We start from the raw sequence: 17150 nt of genomic DNA on the forward strand, positions 1-17150 counted from the left end.
TCTTTCAGTCAAACAAAAATTTTCAAAGATCCTTTTCAGTATCTCCCCCCAGAAGTACTAAACAGAAGAACAGCTTTAAAAGAAAAACACCTGTAAAATTTAGAACAAGTTCCCTAACACTATATCATTCAATGAGGGAACACTTGGAATTCTTTAGTTTCAGCATTCACAGTTCTATAACATCTGCAAGGATTTAGACTGTTCAATAAATAGATCTAACAAATTTAGTTACCAGATGTTGATACATTTTCTTCCTTTGAGCACTGCCAGCTACATTCAATGTTCCCTAAACAGCAAATATTTTTGTAGATAGCAGAGGTTGTATTTCTGTCTTATCTTTCTCTTTTTTTAATGAGTCACCATCGAAGCTAACACTCTTAAGAAAGCTTCATTTCACACTTCTATTTGAAAATGTGTGTGTTCATGTTTCAATTTTGCTTTGAGCAACCTCATCTAGTGGAAGGTGTCCCTGCCCATGATTAGGAGACTGGAACTAGATGATGTTTAAGGCCCCTTCCAATCCAAACCATTCTGTGATTCTAGCAGTGATTTCTAGGTGTAGAATGGCATGAAGTGGTTCCCCATGCGCCACCCCAACGTATCAGGGAATCTTTAGCCATAGACTTATTATCATCCTCTAGAATGCCACATTTCTAAGACATCTTAGTTGGAGTCACAATTGAGGGATCCTTAAGTCTTATTTTTGTTCTTAAAATAAAAATGTGACTTTTCTGAAAGTAAATGCTACTTCTGTTGTAAAACATCCTTAGAGGTGTACATTATCATATATAGAATCATAGAAGGGTTTGTGTTGGAGGGGACCTTAAAGAGCATTTAGTTCTAACCTAACTGCCATGGGCAGAGCCATCTGCCACTATAATAACATGTCTACTTTGAGTCTTTAGTTAATCATAAGTCTTAAATCACATTTTGGTTGTGTTATTTATTTTGCACTGATTCAGGATGTGAATAAAAATGCAATAAAGAAACACTGATTCTGAAAGAGTTACGTCTCTAGCTTCTCACCGTAACAGTACCACATTAAACGCCATGGATCCTCTTAGTTTGCTACCATAATAAATTAAAAAGCAGCCACTATGATCATTTTATATAGTTGCCTCAAAGAAAACCCCAAAATTAGGAACATCATCAGTTTATAATAAAAACAAAGGAAAGAAACCCAGACTTTCATCACCTTCCCTTCTTGTTGTAGAGAAGAAACAGGTATGCTAAGAGGTTAAGTGCTCAGTATAAACATTACAGAAAACAGTGTTGTGATTACATCTGAAGGTCATCTTTATCAGCATTAGGGACAAAAACTGGGGGGCAAGGCAGGGGAAGAAGGAAGAAGCTCCAAGATCATTCCTAAAGGCAAAGCTCAAAACACACACAACCCTTCTAGAACAAATTCCATCCACTCACCCTCAAAACCTTACTTGGCTCTAGAGTCATAAAAATTTAGTCAAGAAAATCTGGAACAAGCCAGAGAAAAAATAAAGATCACGATCATTAGGAAATTATTTACCGCATACAGGAAAGTTGAAATTTTTGTATGCAAGCACAAATTTATTGTTTTCTACAAAATAAAATTGTCATGGAGCTAAAAATAGATTTGATAAGATGCATTATCTCCAGTTTCAACATGTCTGATAAGGAGCAAAAAAAGCATGACTTAGTACTCTTTTTAACTGAAACTATTCAGGAGTAATAAAGGCTTAAAAAGCCTTTATTATGGGAACTTAAACATACTCATATATTCTATCCTCAACAGGATGTTTCATGTATCAAGGTTGGTATCTTAAAACCATTCCCTAGATTACAAAGAAAGGTTAGGATCAGATGTTTAGACTTCATTTTAAAAGTTTTCTGAGGCTTTGCTTCAACCTCTTCTGGATGTCCTAGGGATGCTTTCTATTGAAACTGTTTCATCCAACACTGAGACAAAGCCTTTAAAGCTTTGCTTCAACAAAAGTATTTCTCACTGAAATCCACTTATGTTAAAAAAGAATCAGAGCATTGTAACTGAGTTTGAGATCTCCAGCTCAATGGCTGTAGAATCTCAGTAGCAATAGCACTGAATTTCATTTCAGGAATATGATAAAAGCTTCTGTTTTAGGGCAAAAAATCTTGGGAGTTTAAGACAAGCCTTAAAGCAAGGACAAGTCAAACAAACCAACATTCCCTTTTCTTTAGAAGATATATAAGAAATAGCAATGACAGAACCTCAACCTTTTACTGTCATGTCCAAACCAAAGACTAATAACACTTAAATTTACCCTGAAGATAATTTTTATTGTAGGTCAACTACAAGGCATACTGTGAGCTATGTAACAGCATGTATCTCTTGCTTAAAAATGCAGATTTGGAAAGATAATTTCCCAAAATCTAGAGGATAGAATCTAGCCATGTTAGAAATGCACTACTACAAAAAGTTATTTACATATGCATGTACTAGGTACTAGCAGGAAATCAGTTATCAAGTTTCAGCAATAAGATCAGACCAAACAATTTCTGTATCGCAGAAATAGCTGAAGGACATGAAAAATTAAATAAACTTGAAATAGCATTGCAAATGTATGTGTAGCAGAGCCATTACAGGCACCCACAGCCAAGTTACAAACAGCTAAGAACTGAAATAAAATTTGCAAAAAAGCCCTCTAAAATCAAATGAGGTCTCTAATTTGAAAGTACTTTCATACTTTTAGCTGATTACAGTGATAAAGAGGTGAAACTTTGTATATAATTACCACTACTCAGAACATAAAAATCAAGAAGAGTAGAATATTTATATTACACAGTATTACTTCATACAAGGACAAAAATTTGTTGATTGAGAGAACTTTTTTCTCACAGGACATAACCTACAGTAAGTATAAGTTCTTGAAATTAGGATTCACTCAGCATTGCATTTGCAACCATTATCAAGATACATATAACTAAGTAGAACTGTACAAATGTAGTATTTTCTTAGTGCTGGTTCTTCTAACATGCTTTTATCATGAGGTAAAACACTTCTTAGTATTATTTTTTAATTATTTTAGAAGCTGAAATGTGAGTTTCAAGTCGCACTGACAAAATCTCTAGCCACAACTGAAAAAAATAGTTTACCACAGAAAACAGTCACACTTAGTTGTTGCAGCCACAAAACTCTGAACTGCAACACAAACAGTTATGAACTTTATTTAGTTTTTGTTTTCACACTTCAGGACTCGAAGGAGTTGAAACTGTCATCTCAGTACTGCAAGGAAGAAAGGGGATGCTAGAGTAAAAGTAACACATTTCCTGTGACAAAGAAAAACAAAGCAAAAAGCAGCAGACTTCGCTTATTCCTGAATCAAACAAGCACCGCTTTTCACAAAGTAAGTGCCACTCAGACTCCAGAGCGCTTCTATATCACTTCATCATGACTATGAAAACTTAGCAATACAGTAAAAAAGGAATACATATGTTCTGTTAGAGATATTGTAAGAAATTCATATTCAGATTTACCAGTTTTTCAAAGCAGTGAACTCCACAGGGCCCAAAGACAGACCCCACACACATCTAAGGAGTAACTCAAGGTTGCAAGTCAAGATGCTCACAGTAAGGTTGAACACCTTGGATGATGAACGTTGCTTCAAGGGTAGCATTCAAGTGTCACAAGACAAAATCCAGCACCACTGTTAATTTGGTCCAAACTCGTTAGACTAACAATAAATCAAGGCTGTTTCCCTGATCTTTTAACTCTTATTCTGGGAGTCCTTCCTGTATTTTACTGTTCAACTCTGGGGAGAAATTGTGTTTCAAGGGAGAAGCCTAACACAAGTACATTCCAATGAAATTCCACTTACCTGGACAAAGCAGGAACTGGCACTCCTCTTGCTCGAATAGATGCTTTTCCACGAACGACTGGAACTTCTGCAGTTTCTGAACCACCATTTAAATATGTTAATTCTTGAAGCTGTGCCTGTCTGATTTCATCGTTGTAGTCCTAAAACAGGGAGGATAGAGTGAGAAAAAAACCAAAACTGTTCACCCATCACTCCCAGCAAACACTGCTCCTGAAAGCTTCCTCTTAAAAAGCTGAACATCCCACTGAAAAAGTTTAATAGGCATAGTAAGATAGGAATATTACTCAGTCACAATATTACTTTAAAATTCTACATATTACTGGCCATTTTTGCTCAGGCATGTTTCTTTCCCTTTGCATGTTATTTCTATATAATTTTACCAGTTACAATGGTAATTTTAAAATGTTGCAGAGATAGGAGGAAACAACAAAAAAATCAAGGTCTGATATTCTGAACTGAGATCTTGTTTGTAGTTCCAGATGTAGAATGGTTGTGCATTAAAAGCAGGAAAAATCCCACTGCCTGGTGATTCAAATGCACTGTTGAGAGAGTCCATGAAAATGAAGGAATAGATTAGATATCCACACCTTTAAAATAAGGAGTTAAAGAACAAACAAGGACATTCAGTCAATACACACATGTAACATTATCTAAAGAAAGAGCTCAAAAATTAAATTCTATAATATGCAACAGTAAAGAAGCTGAGGAGATATCTTATTTCTGTCTGCACAAAACCTCTATTCTAAAGGTCTAGCAAAAAGAAAGTTCAAGTTATTATACATGGAATTAATATGGTCCTTGTCAAACACAGCTTTCAGGGACCTTGAGCCAACCTCCAAAACAAGCACATCCCACAGGAATAAAACAGATACAACACTGAACTCTTGAGCTACACATTTTTCTATCTTCTCCTCTGCTCCAAGTTAACAAAAAGAATGTACCCATAAAGGTGAATCAAAGAAATATTTTACTGAATGTGCATTCATAGAAACTGCCAAAACATTAATAGGTCCTCCCATAGGAATGGAGTGATACTTCTGATACAACAGCTCTTACCTTCTACAAATCCTCCCATCTTAAAAATTTTTTCAATTCAATTACAAAACAAAGAATCTGCATCTAATTGCAGATCTGAGTTTATTACATTTATTCATTAGACACGTAGGAAAAGACTGTCAGCTAGTCTTAGAGACAATTCTAAAACATAATCCTGGATTGAAAGCAGATTAAAACTTTCATGAATTCAAATATCTCAATTATCCTTGAAACATTCTGCTTCTCCTAGATTTCTACAAACAAAAATAAGTTCTCCTTTCCATGCCATTGCTGGAGAGAGTTACTAATATTAAAAGTGGCACTTCAATATCATTTTGTCCAAGCTGGCTTGAACAGGTTCTGAAATTTAACTTCAAGATGCCCACCTGAGATCATCTCCTACTTAGCAGCAGAAATCAACTAGCAAACATGAAGAAAAAGGTCTTGAAGATTGAATTAACTGTTTCAAGTAGCATAATTGAAGCTTTTGAGAAACAGATTCCATTACTAAACAGCCAGGACTCAATACCCAACCAATCCATCACACAGAGCAGACTAGAACCAGGAAACTGAACACTCTTCTGGCCAACTAGTTACAGAAACCCACTTCATATTTTTTGCTGGATCAGAAGTGGCTTATGAATGCAAAATTCTATGTAATGTATAGAACAAAACTTTGATCTTGACAAAAAATGCCAAGGAACTGTATCACCAACATACAGGTACCAAAGTTCTGCCAGTCTGTATCAGAGATGCCCTTTATAACTTCTCCACAAAATATCCTTTTCAGAATTGGACTCCTGGAAAAATACCTTTGATCATTTTATATTATTTCATTTAATTCCTAAGTAAAGATGTGCTTGGGTTGCACTCTGCATGTTGGGTCCTTTTTTTATTTTCCTCCCTGATGCTGTCATTTTCCTGCAGCACATTACTAGCACAGCAGCAGCCTTAGATCACAGACAAGGGCTCCACTGTGCAAAGCACAGAACAGAAAACATGGTCCTTATCACCCATGCCAGAGGCAGCAGGAGGATATGGAGCGAAGGGGCAGTACAAGGAAGCCACGGTAAGAAGTAATGTTAAAACATTAGACTCTGAAATGGATTCTTCAATTAAAAGTAACAGATGGTCAATTTATGAATACTCTCTGCTGGAAAACAGTACCATGCAAGTCAAATTGAAGAGACAATCTTTTTCTCACCTAGAAGAGAAGATGGGCATGGAAACCTTTCAGACTGCACTCCTCCTCTGTACAGCTTCAGCAGTGGCAACACTTGAATTTCAGTCTAATGCTGCTGCTGAATTTCAATTGAACAGATGTACTCATTTTATGAATACATTCCCCATTCTAACTAAATACGGTCTTCCACAAATGTTCAGGGTGTATGAATGGCTACATCAAGACACATGTAAGAGATTTTAATCCCAGACAGAATTACTTACACGATCCAACTAAACAATATTCTTTTAAGTTTTATCTACAATTTTCGCCCAGCCAGATCAACACATTGGTAGTTGCTCTCCTTGGGATCACTAACTTAAGACCTTATTTTGATCTATCACTCAAACTATTAGTAAAGCCACTGTTTTTATATAATGTTAGGACAGATCTCTACAAAACTCTCTGCAGCTTTGCAAAATCCTCAAGTAGATCTTTACCCTGGTAAACAATCAATTGTTACCAAGTTTCCAGCCACCTTTTTTTTTTTTTAAGGAAAAGTCAGAGAGTTTCCAAAGGTCACCAAGCTCATCCAAATGCCATTAAATGATATTTCATCACCACATCTTACAAACCCAATATGCAGAAGGTAAACAGACTACAGGAAAAACTTGTAAATTGTTGTTGTAACTGCTACATATCATTCTCTCAAAGACATATCTTCTATACTTTGCTTTAAAGACAAGGAAAATAATTCTGGCAGCTAACAGAAAAGGAAAATTAGTGCTGCAGCTGTCAAAAGAAATGGCAGCCACTAATCAAAAATTAAGCAATAGTCTAAATTAACAAAAAACCCACAAAATAGACTGAGGAAAATTCTAATGCCTAAAACCACAGCTATCATAGAATCACAAAATGGTTTGGGAAGGAAAGGACCTTAAAGGTCATCTAGTTCCAACCTCCCTGACACGGACAGGGACATCTTCCATTAGACCAGGTTGCTCAGGACCCCATTCAACCTGGCCCTGAAATCATGGTATAATTTAGGAACCAGGGGAAGGTGAGGTTGAAAATACCTGGTTTTTTGTCCTGAAAGAAGTAATTCTGAGATAATTCATATCAAGCACAACACCCACCAATACAATAATCAAACGGGGTGCTGACCAGAGGGTCTGGCCAGAACAAAGTGATTGGCTAATTTAAAGGAAGACAAATAATATACTTGAAGTCAGAAGCCACAACTCCACCCGCAGAAGACTGGTGAGAGTCAAGGCAACATTGGCAAGTTCAGCCAAAAAAATCCTGTGTTTGAGTTATGCCAATAGTTTAAAGGAAATTACACCACTGCAGCTGCTTGAGGCTGAACTTCAATGCAAAGGTGCTCAACTATGGATCCAAAATCCAGTAAGAGAGGCTGAAGCATTTTTGCTATAGTCAGCTACCACAAGGATATTTTGTGTCCTGCATTCTAGCCCCAAATGTGATTTTTATCTTCAGGATTGAACTGCAAACTGAACAATAACCATATTCATAAAGCAGGGCCACTATTTAAAATTGTAGGAAGGCATAGTTAGCTTACATTGTGAGGAGAACATCAATTACGATCATAATCATACATACTCATAGCAGGACTTGTCTGAACTAAACCAAACAATGTCCTAAAAAAGCCACTACAGACCTTTCAGAAAATAAAAATCAAGTTGCATTCAGCAGTAGTAAATCAAACAGTAGTTCTAGAGAGGAAAAAGCTGTTCCTTACTGCTTCCTTCAGTGGCTGCTGCAGGGGGGGCACAGGCAGAAGAGATTAAGGCATTTAGAGCCATTCTGATAAGATTACATTTGAAAAGCCAAAGGGAAATTAAGACAGTGTTGGCTTGATCCCATAGTTCAGAAAAGATTACATGGCATCAGTTCAGCTCAGTACAATAAAGTGGCAATGATCAAAAACCGAGATGGAAAAGTGCACACCCAGTGAATGGAATTGCTCATTATCAGTCTGTAATTCTCCTGGCTTAGCAGAGTAATGACCAGGTTTTGATAAGCTTACTTCCTTTATGACAACATTAGAGAAATCAAGCCCAATGAAGAAAAATAAGATCTCTGATGAAAGGGGGCAGGAGGATCAGATATATCCTTACTTCCAGCACATGCAAAAGCACTTATCAAACTGAGCATATTTCCACCTAAAAAGAAAGCAGCTGTTTGCTCACTAGAACAGTCAAGAACTTAATTTTCCCTTATCTCTTCACACCATTAAACCATGAATCATGCAAATACAGTAATCTTTGACACAGTGACAGCCCAGCATTCCTACAAATACTCTGTTGAGTATCCCCTATCTAACAAGTTAGGATGTTTGAGAAGTAGTGTGCTTATTTACCTCTTTTCACACTCAAAAGAAAAGCCATTTGGAACCTGCAGACCAAGCTACAATGTGGTGTTTGATTCTTTATAACATGAGAAAATAATTCCCAGGACATCTCTTTGGTTTTGAACTGTCTCAAGGTGCATCTACATTAGTGTTATTTCTAACCAGCATGTATTCCTAGTGAACCTCCTGATGATCATCACTTCTCCTTTGGATCATGCAATGCAGCAGTATTGGGACATATGAACTACCTTTCATTCAGACAAAAGCAGGTCAGAAGAAACAACCCAGGAGCACACAAATCCAGTCACCTGGGGACTTAGTTTCATAGAATATTTTGAGTGGGAAGGGACCCACAGGGATTTTTAAGTTCAGCTCCTGGTCTTGTACAGGATAACCCCAAGAATCACACCATGTGCCTGAGAGCATTTGTCCAAATACCCCTTGAACTCTGTCAGGCTTGGTGCTATGACCACTTCTCTGGGAAGCCTCTTCCAGTGCCCAACCACTCTGTGTGGTCACATGGCTCTAAACTAGGTTAGGTACAAACTACCATCCCCAAAATGCACACAGGAGCACTCTTGGGTCATCAGCACCAACTGCTCCACCCTAGAATGCAGCTGCCACTTCTACCAACAGGTTGCAGTGGCTGCACAACAGACACCCCCAGCTGGTCCCCAATACACCTACACTGATTCCTATCTAACATTTATATGGTGATATATGCCTTAGTCAAGTTTCCTTAGCCAAGTCTCCCACACTTCCAAGATGTGACACAAATCAAGACACTTGGATAACATTGCCAGCAGTAAAAATAAACAAAAGCTGATGCACCTTGAGAAAGCTTTGCTTTCTATACTCATTCCTTAAATCACCAATAGACTGAAGAATGCTCACTGAAGAGCTAATAGTTAGGAACTCCACAGAGTGACATCACCTAAAGTATCCCAGCTTCCTAAGAGAGTTTGGATTGATCCAAGCAGTTTAATATTGCAAAGCAGTGAAACTGGTCCTTACATGAGAAGGAAGTAAAGTTGTCTTCTGCAGAAAGACGCTAGAAATCCATTACCTAGATAAATCCCAAACCTGGAGTACAAACTTGTACTGGAAATAGGATTTCATTTACCCATCCATACATGCCAAGCTGAAGCATACACCAGAAGACAAGTACAACTCAAATATCACTACCTTCATGATAAAAATAAAGATACAAGATAAAATTGTATTGATTCTCATCACTGCACACTAAACCAGGATTATGGGTGAGAAGTACTACAACTTCAAATTCACTCATTCTTAGTGTAACAGAGCCATATGCTGATGCTTCCCATGTACCAAGAACATAGAAAAGCCCCACATTTTGCATGTTTTCACAACTATTTTTAGACTTAGATACTTTGCACATGACCAGTTAAGCAAGAATAAGTTGCTCTTTTACTACAGGTCATATCATGAGATAAGTGTATAGACAGTTACAGATTCAACTTTTAACTGTCTATATCAAAATGAAAACGTATTTGTAAACATTACCATTTCTCTCACAAGTGAAGTAAATTAAGTAACATGGCCTGACCAATATTGTTCACTGTTCACAGAATGGTTTGGGCTGGAGGGGACCTTGAAGATTATCTAGTTCCAACCTCCCTGACACCTTCAACTAGACAAGCTTGCTCAATTTTAGATAACATTTCTCACTCAAGACTACCAGAATTCTCATTAAAAAAAGAAATACTAACAGGAATGAGGAACTTTTTGATTTCTTCCAGTGCATGTCCCATTCTGGCATATGCTTCTGCAGGTGGAGCAAATACTTCAATTAAAACATGCAGGTCATCATTTAGGTGGAAATACTTTGCCTCTCCACTTTTTCTCAACTCTTCCTCCTAGAAGATAAAAAAAAAAGGGTGGTTTTATACCTTCTTGTTTTAAAACATACTAATGCAAGTATCAAAGTTGTTCCAGAGGAGTTTGCAGATACTATTCACTACATTCAGATGTCTACAAATAAGAAAGCAACAGGAAGTAAGACTCAGTACCTTTCATTCACATGCAGAAACTGTACCACAAGGGAGAATGCTCCCAGGTGTTTTCCCAAGTGCACCAGTTTCATGTAGAAGACACTGAAAAGATTCTTTTATCACCATTATTTCAATCTTGGTATTACTACACTGCTCTGATACTTATTTTCTGCTCTCACTGAAATTTCTATCCCATGAGAGCACAAAACTGTGCTACTTGGATATAAAACTAAGAGCATATGAGACAAGGGAAGAGGACATCAGCAAGAAGAGTTCACTGGCTATTTCAGAAGAGAGCTTATTTCTTTTATCCTGTTTCACTCAACCCACTTCAATGAGTGAGAAGCTCTGAGTTTAATGTAGTTCTCAAATACATTCACATGCAAAATGTTCACAGACTGAAAGGACATAATTTGCTAGTCTCTGATGGGCTGCCCCTATCTGACAGGTCCAAGTGATAAAACCACCATTAGAAATAATTTCATTGCTTCACCAGGTAGCATTATATCAAATACTTACCAGTTCTGCTGCCTAAAAAAACTGAAGCTCCCTTGCAGCTCACTGTATTTCACAAGCACCAGGTAAGCATTTCCCCCTTTAGATTACTAAAATTATAGCTGCAGCAATAGTTGAAATATCTCCCCCTGCATACTCCTTAATTATGAGTTGAGGTTTATATGTGACTTAATTTCTCTTTCCATAAACAAGGCTCCTGTCATCATGATTCATCTTTAACTGTGAGGATGTTTGCACCCACAGCAAGAGGTCAGGATTAGATTATTAGCAAACCCATTATTTTGTAAATACAAGTAACAGATCTTAAAAATAGGAAGTAACCTAATATAAACATCACAGCCCAAATATTTAGTTTTGATAGGAACTGTTTTTCACTTAAATCTTTATAGCCCAGTTACTCAAAACATGAGGCATCACTAGCACTGGAAACTACATGTTTTCATCAGTTGAGTTCCCCGCACACTTTTTTTGGGCATACACCTGCATCAAGCCTTCCCTGTTCCTTTTTCCTAAAGGTAAGAAAGAAAAAAGTCACTGTGCAGTTTGTGCAGAAAACAGTGCTAAGAAACTTCCCTTCTGTGTTTATCAACTTGCCTGGTAACAGCAATAAGCAATAGAAAAGTTACAATTTCCTATGGTAACCAAAACATTTAAGTCAGCAATTTTAACAAAGCATAAGAAATTTTAATGCAGGTTTTTCTAAAATCATGCCCATAAGCAAACTTTTAAAGTAATTTTATCCTCTTTTTTTGCAAAGTTCAATTTGATTTTTTAATGTATTTTTTTTTAGTTCTGTACCATAACTTGGTAACACTTCCATTACTTCCTCAATTACTTGCCATGCCAGAGGTTGGACTTGATGATCCATGTAACCTCTGACTCAGGATATTCTATGAGCACTCTACTCTCCACAGCTCTTAACAGCACACAAATGAGAGTGAACTCACTCACTGGCCTACATCTCCTAACCTTTGGGACACACTAAGCATTTCAGGGATGGGGTTTGTTTTCATTTCCCATAATGAACAACACAAAAGCCACAATTTGTTTCCATTCCAGTATCCCCCTCTGACAGCATTTTTAGCTCCCACAATATCCTCTACCTGCCATCACTTGGCAAGTTTGCATTGGCTTGGTTGGCACCTGCTGCATGTGGATGCTGCTTGGCTGGCCAAGACAGGCATTAGTTTAATTCTATTGCCATGAGCATGTGAGAGCTGCTGAAAGGATGAAGGAGAACCTGATATGGAACAAGGAAGATAAAAGACAACACGTTTTTTTAAAATCTGTCATTTAAATCTCCATTTTCTTGCACCAAATTGATCACACCAAAGAGCTCAACTATGATTTAACTTCAAGTTCTAGTACAGACACATCTCTGCAGTACTGCACTCTGGGAGCCCTATGAGAAAGCTTACCCCAGAGAAACCTTACCCTATTTGCTTTGTACCTTGTGCTCCTGTATTTCTTGGCATATCTTCATGGTCCAGAACAAAGCAGAGTGCTAACACTATTTTACTGTACCTATAGACTCTCTTGCTTTTCACCCTACTTGACAAGCCATGAAGAAACACAAGTTGAATAGCAGCATTTATCAAAATATGCTCATAGTGCTGTCCTTTATCTTCACTACACTGCCTTTGACTTAGGCTTTAAATTTCTACATGTTCTGACATCTATTTTAAATGTTACCTTAAACATGGTTCTGTCAGATTTTATAAACCATTTAGAATACACAAGTTGTTGAAAGGCCTACACCAGTCTCCAAACTATTGGTAACATTTGAATAACCAAATGGGGTGGAGCGTTTAAGTTATTCCTGCGTAGTTACAACATAAAAGCAATCTTGTAACAGAATACAGAAATTCAGAACTGAGTCAGACATTTTTTACTCTCCTATAGGCATATGAGAGCCTGTGGTGCCAAAGAGAAGGCGTCTCAGCACTGACTAATGAAAAGCTAATGATGAAGTGGCAGCACAGGAGAGGAGAATTACTGAGTTCAGACATCACATATCACAAATAGATACATGAAATAGTTCTCCAGACACTGATAAGAGACAGAAATAGAAACCTAAGACTACTTCAGAACTCAGTTTAAGGAGTATGACACAAAGACAAAAACAAAAAAAGTTTGCCTGCATGTGCTTTTTAACACATCTCTTATTAGGAAGGACATTGGACCTTCTAAAAAGGCAATTACAAGTCAGAACTAGAGAAACACTGTTGCCCAAAAGGAATTTTAAAGTCAGATTGGCTTATCTGTATCTATTTTTCTGGTTTACCTAAATTTTTCCTAGACAACTTGCGAAAGATAGTGTTCAAGAAATGACTGGACATGGATGGCACTTGGTGCTATGGTTTAGTTGGTAAGGTGGTGTTAAGTCAAAGGTTGGACTTGATCATGGAGGTCTTTTCCAACCTTTATGATTCTATGAACTGTCATATTTCATCTTAAAGGTAGTAGCAATGTAATCAAAAATTAGCTTTTCAATAACTAATTTTGAAACACTTGAAGTTGCATTAGCTGTATCCTTTGATTTTCTAGCCTTTATTATTAAGAATGTATTTATATATACATTTATATTTATAAACTATATTTAGCTCATTTATATTTAATACAATTATTTAAGAAGTAATTAAGAGGAAGATATAGCCCGAGTTTTACAAAAGAGTAACTGATTAACTTCTTGATAAATACCCTATAGGTCACATAACATTTATATTTTGCTGATGAAGAAATGTGCTAAAAATTATATAGTTTAAGAAATTCAGTAGCCATCCCTCTAAGTCCCTCTCTATCATGCATGTCATTATCAGTCTTCACAGCACACAGTATTTTTAAGTTTCAAATTACATAACCACATAAATATTTCACTCAAAGCCTATAAAACATGATATGCTGGAAGCAAGAAATATGTTGTGTTTTTATTGCTATCATTAGGGATGTTCCAATTAAAAAATACAGCTTACCAGACATGTGACACCTCTTTACTGATGGACACCTACCTGCTACAAATTTAGCCAGAGATTTAAGTAAAGAGTGAAAGCTATTACTACAAACACCTTTTAACCTGAAGGTTTCTATTCTGCTGTTTACTTTGGCTCCACTATAACCAAATACTTCCCATAGAAACAATCGTTACTTGTCAACTGCTTAAAATGCATGTCATCTCCAGAGTGGTGAATTTTTCCAGTTGTATTTTAGCTGCTTTCATCAGTTCTTTTATTTTTGTTTAGAAATGCTATAAAATGTTACTAAATTTAAAGGTTAAGTGTTATTTTATGTGAAAATGTTTGTTAAAATCTATTTAGAACCCAGGTTCCCTCCAAAGTGAGAATGCTGCCATGTTCACTTGGGCATTGCTCATTATCAGCTATATCAGACGGATGCAGAACATGCCACTGGTAATGCCCCAGTTACATCCTCAAAGCCCACAGTTTGAGGGGGCCTAAATATAACTTATGGTAGCTTCAAAATACCCAGTGAGAACAGACTCCTCAGAAAACAGGTCCCCTCTACATGTAAACAATACTAGGATCTCCTGTACTTTTCATTTGTTCCAATTTTTGTTACAGGGTTTGTTCCCTTCCTCAAAAATTTAAGCTATAAAATTCCACTAATGTACTCAGCTCTTACCTTTGTCTTGTCCCTCATGGAACCTTTTCCCAAAATAGACATTTTTGTCAGTGTTTCTTCCTGTAAACGCTTTAGAGAATTGCCACGGGGGCCCAAAAGTTTTCCCACGAAGTTGAACTGTAAGAAAACAAAAACATTAAGCTCGTTAGAATTTTAATCATAAATTAATATGCAAAATGAAATATTTTGCTAAAACAACTTTTGGTCCTAGGTGCAAACAATTAGATCATAAATCAAGGCATTAAGTACAATCATTATTACAATTAATGGAATGTCAGTGGCTCCACCAGAGAAACACAGAAGCACCTGAACTCAAAGATAACCTGGTGTCTACTACAGGATGCCAGATCCAGGGGAACCTGTTGGCAAAGCCTTTCTGCTCCAGATACAGGCACTTGTCCTGCTGGGAGACTTCAACCACCCTGACATCTGCTGGGAAAGTAGCATGATGAGCTATAGGCAAGCCAGGAGACTCCTGGAATGGATGGAGGAACAACCTCCTAACTCAGGCAGATAGACAGCCCTACCACAGGAGATGTGATACTGGATCTGATGGTCACCAGTTTAAGTGAGCTACTCAGGGACACCAAGACTGGAGGCAGCCCAGGCTGCAGGGATCATTCATTGGTGGGATTTGCAGTCCTGAGGGACATGGATCATGCAACGAATAAAGACAGGCCCCTGAACTTTAGGAAAGGATACTTCCAGCTCTTCAGGGAGCTAGTCAGTGAGATCCCCTGGGAGATTGCCCCTGAGGACAAGGGAGTGGAACAGAGCTGGCAGATCTTTAAGGAAGACTTGCAGAGTGTGCAAGAGCAAGCAACTCCCAGGAGCAAGAAATTGGGCATGGAAGGCAAGAGACCAGCACAGCTCAACAGGGACCTGCAGGTCAAATAAAAAGGTCAAGAAGCAAATGCATAAGACAGCAGAAACCAGGACAGGATACTTGGGAATACTGTATCCTGGAAGTCTGATTGTGTAGGGATGGTGTGAGGAAGGTCAAGGCTCAGCTGAAACTGAACTTGGCAAGGAACACAGTAACATAAAAATCTTCTATAGAATCATAGAATCAGCCAGGCTGAAAAAGACCTCTGAGATCATCAGGTCCAACCCTTGATCCAACCCTGCTGTGGTTACCAGACCATGGCACTCAATGCCACATCCAGTCTCATCTTAAAAACCTCCATGGACGGAGAATCCACCACTTCCCTGGGCAGCCCATTCCAATGCCTGATTACCCTCTCTGTAAAGAATTTCTTCCTAATATCCAACCTAAACCTCCCCTGGCAGAGCTTAAGACCATGCCCTCTTGTCTTACTGATAGGTACCTGATAGATACAGACAAGAAAAATATTCATCAGAAAGACTGCCCAGGAAAAAAGCAGAAATCTCCCCTGCTGAGGATATTGAAGACTCAGGGCCAGTAATGGGGTCCTGTGTAATCGAATTTACAACCATTACTTCAACAGAAGTTTGGCCCAGATGTTTTCTAGACATCCCTTCCAACTTGGACTTCTGATTTTATTATTTCTGAAGGTATAAAACTAAGGAAAACAAATTAATTTAAACTGTTTGTAACAAGTTTGAACTTCCAGAAGTCAATAACTCCATGTCAATTCCATAAATTAAAGGAAGCTCAGCTAAGCTCAAATGAAAGCTTTCATGTAATGGAATATCACCTCAGTTTTTCAAGCATTACTTAGGATTACTTATGTTTACTTTAAAATATCCCTGTAAGTTACTGGGAAGAAAAATAAACACTCTTTATTCCCATTGTATTAGTTATTTTAAAGCCAAATGGTTTAACATTGCAGGAATCTAAAACCTGACCCGTGGAAGTCTAAAACTTTAATACCTCCAAAAGTTGTCATCTTATCAAAAGCATGAAATCTCTAGAGTCAAGGCCAGACATTACAACAGCTATAAAAAGAGCTGCACAGATGACATGTCCTAGACATTTAATGAACATGAAAATGCATCCTGAGATCCACAGAACTATTCTTTCCCGTGCACCAGGGCTTCAAATATTAGATTTGACAAGCCTGAAGCACAAGAAACTTGTGTTGCAAGTTTGAAATTCTGCTGATTTGAAAGCACAGTACCTCCAGGTGTAGCTTAAAAACACAAACATTAAAGGTTAGTAAAAAATGGCTTACAGTACAGTCAAAGCATTTTTATTCCCACAAAGCTAAAAAGCTTTGGAACATTTCAGTTGATTATTCCATAAATAAAACCCATTTAGGATATTGAATGAGTCCTTTCAGAAGAAAACAGATTATTTACTTTGGACAGGTATTGCATTTTGTTAAAATTATTAGTTTCTCTCCATTTTACAGCAAATTGGAAACAAAGATTTATTTCGAAATATGTCATAGATATAGAAACAAAAAATATCAGTCACTAAGTTACTATCATTATTTATACACCACTTTATCCCCAGCAATCAAGGAGAAGGACTCAAACCTAAAGATACAAAACCACCACTCAGTAAGACAGCAAGTTTTAATTTCAAAATAAGCAGATTCAGCCTGTCTGCTGGTGAACAGAAGCAAATAAACCTGTCAGATCCACACCAGCTCATG

At 37.4% G+C, this 17150-nt stretch overlaps 1 protein-coding gene across 2 annotated transcripts in view; it reads right to left on the reverse strand.

The window, feature by feature from the left end:
* Window positions 1-17150, reverse strand: part of KHDRBS3 (KH RNA binding domain containing, signal transduction associated 3) — a 92617-nt gene that overhangs the window by 41967 nt on the left and 33500 nt on the right. For both annotated transcript variants that reach the window (XR_007630060.1, XM_050324939.1), the window contains exons 3-5: window positions 14569-14685; window positions 10132-10278; window positions 3831-3970 (exon numbers count right to left, since the gene is read on the reverse strand). Coding sequence is in view for 1 of the 2 variants with exons in the window: in XM_050324939.1 (XP_050180896.1) it covers window positions 3831-3970; window positions 10132-10278; window positions 14569-14685 (404 nt within the window). In the remaining variant the exon portion in view is untranslated. The remainder of the gene's footprint in view (window positions 1-3830; window positions 3971-10131; window positions 10279-14568; window positions 14686-17150) is intronic.

The sequence above is a fragment of the Myiozetetes cayanensis genome, unplaced genomic scaffold, assembly GCF_022539395.1.
Source record: "Myiozetetes cayanensis isolate MyiCay16 unplaced genomic scaffold, myiCay2020 scf1, whole genome shotgun sequence".
Classification (NCBI taxonomy): domain Eukaryota; kingdom Metazoa; phylum Chordata; class Aves; order Passeriformes; family Tyrannidae; genus Myiozetetes; species Myiozetetes cayanensis.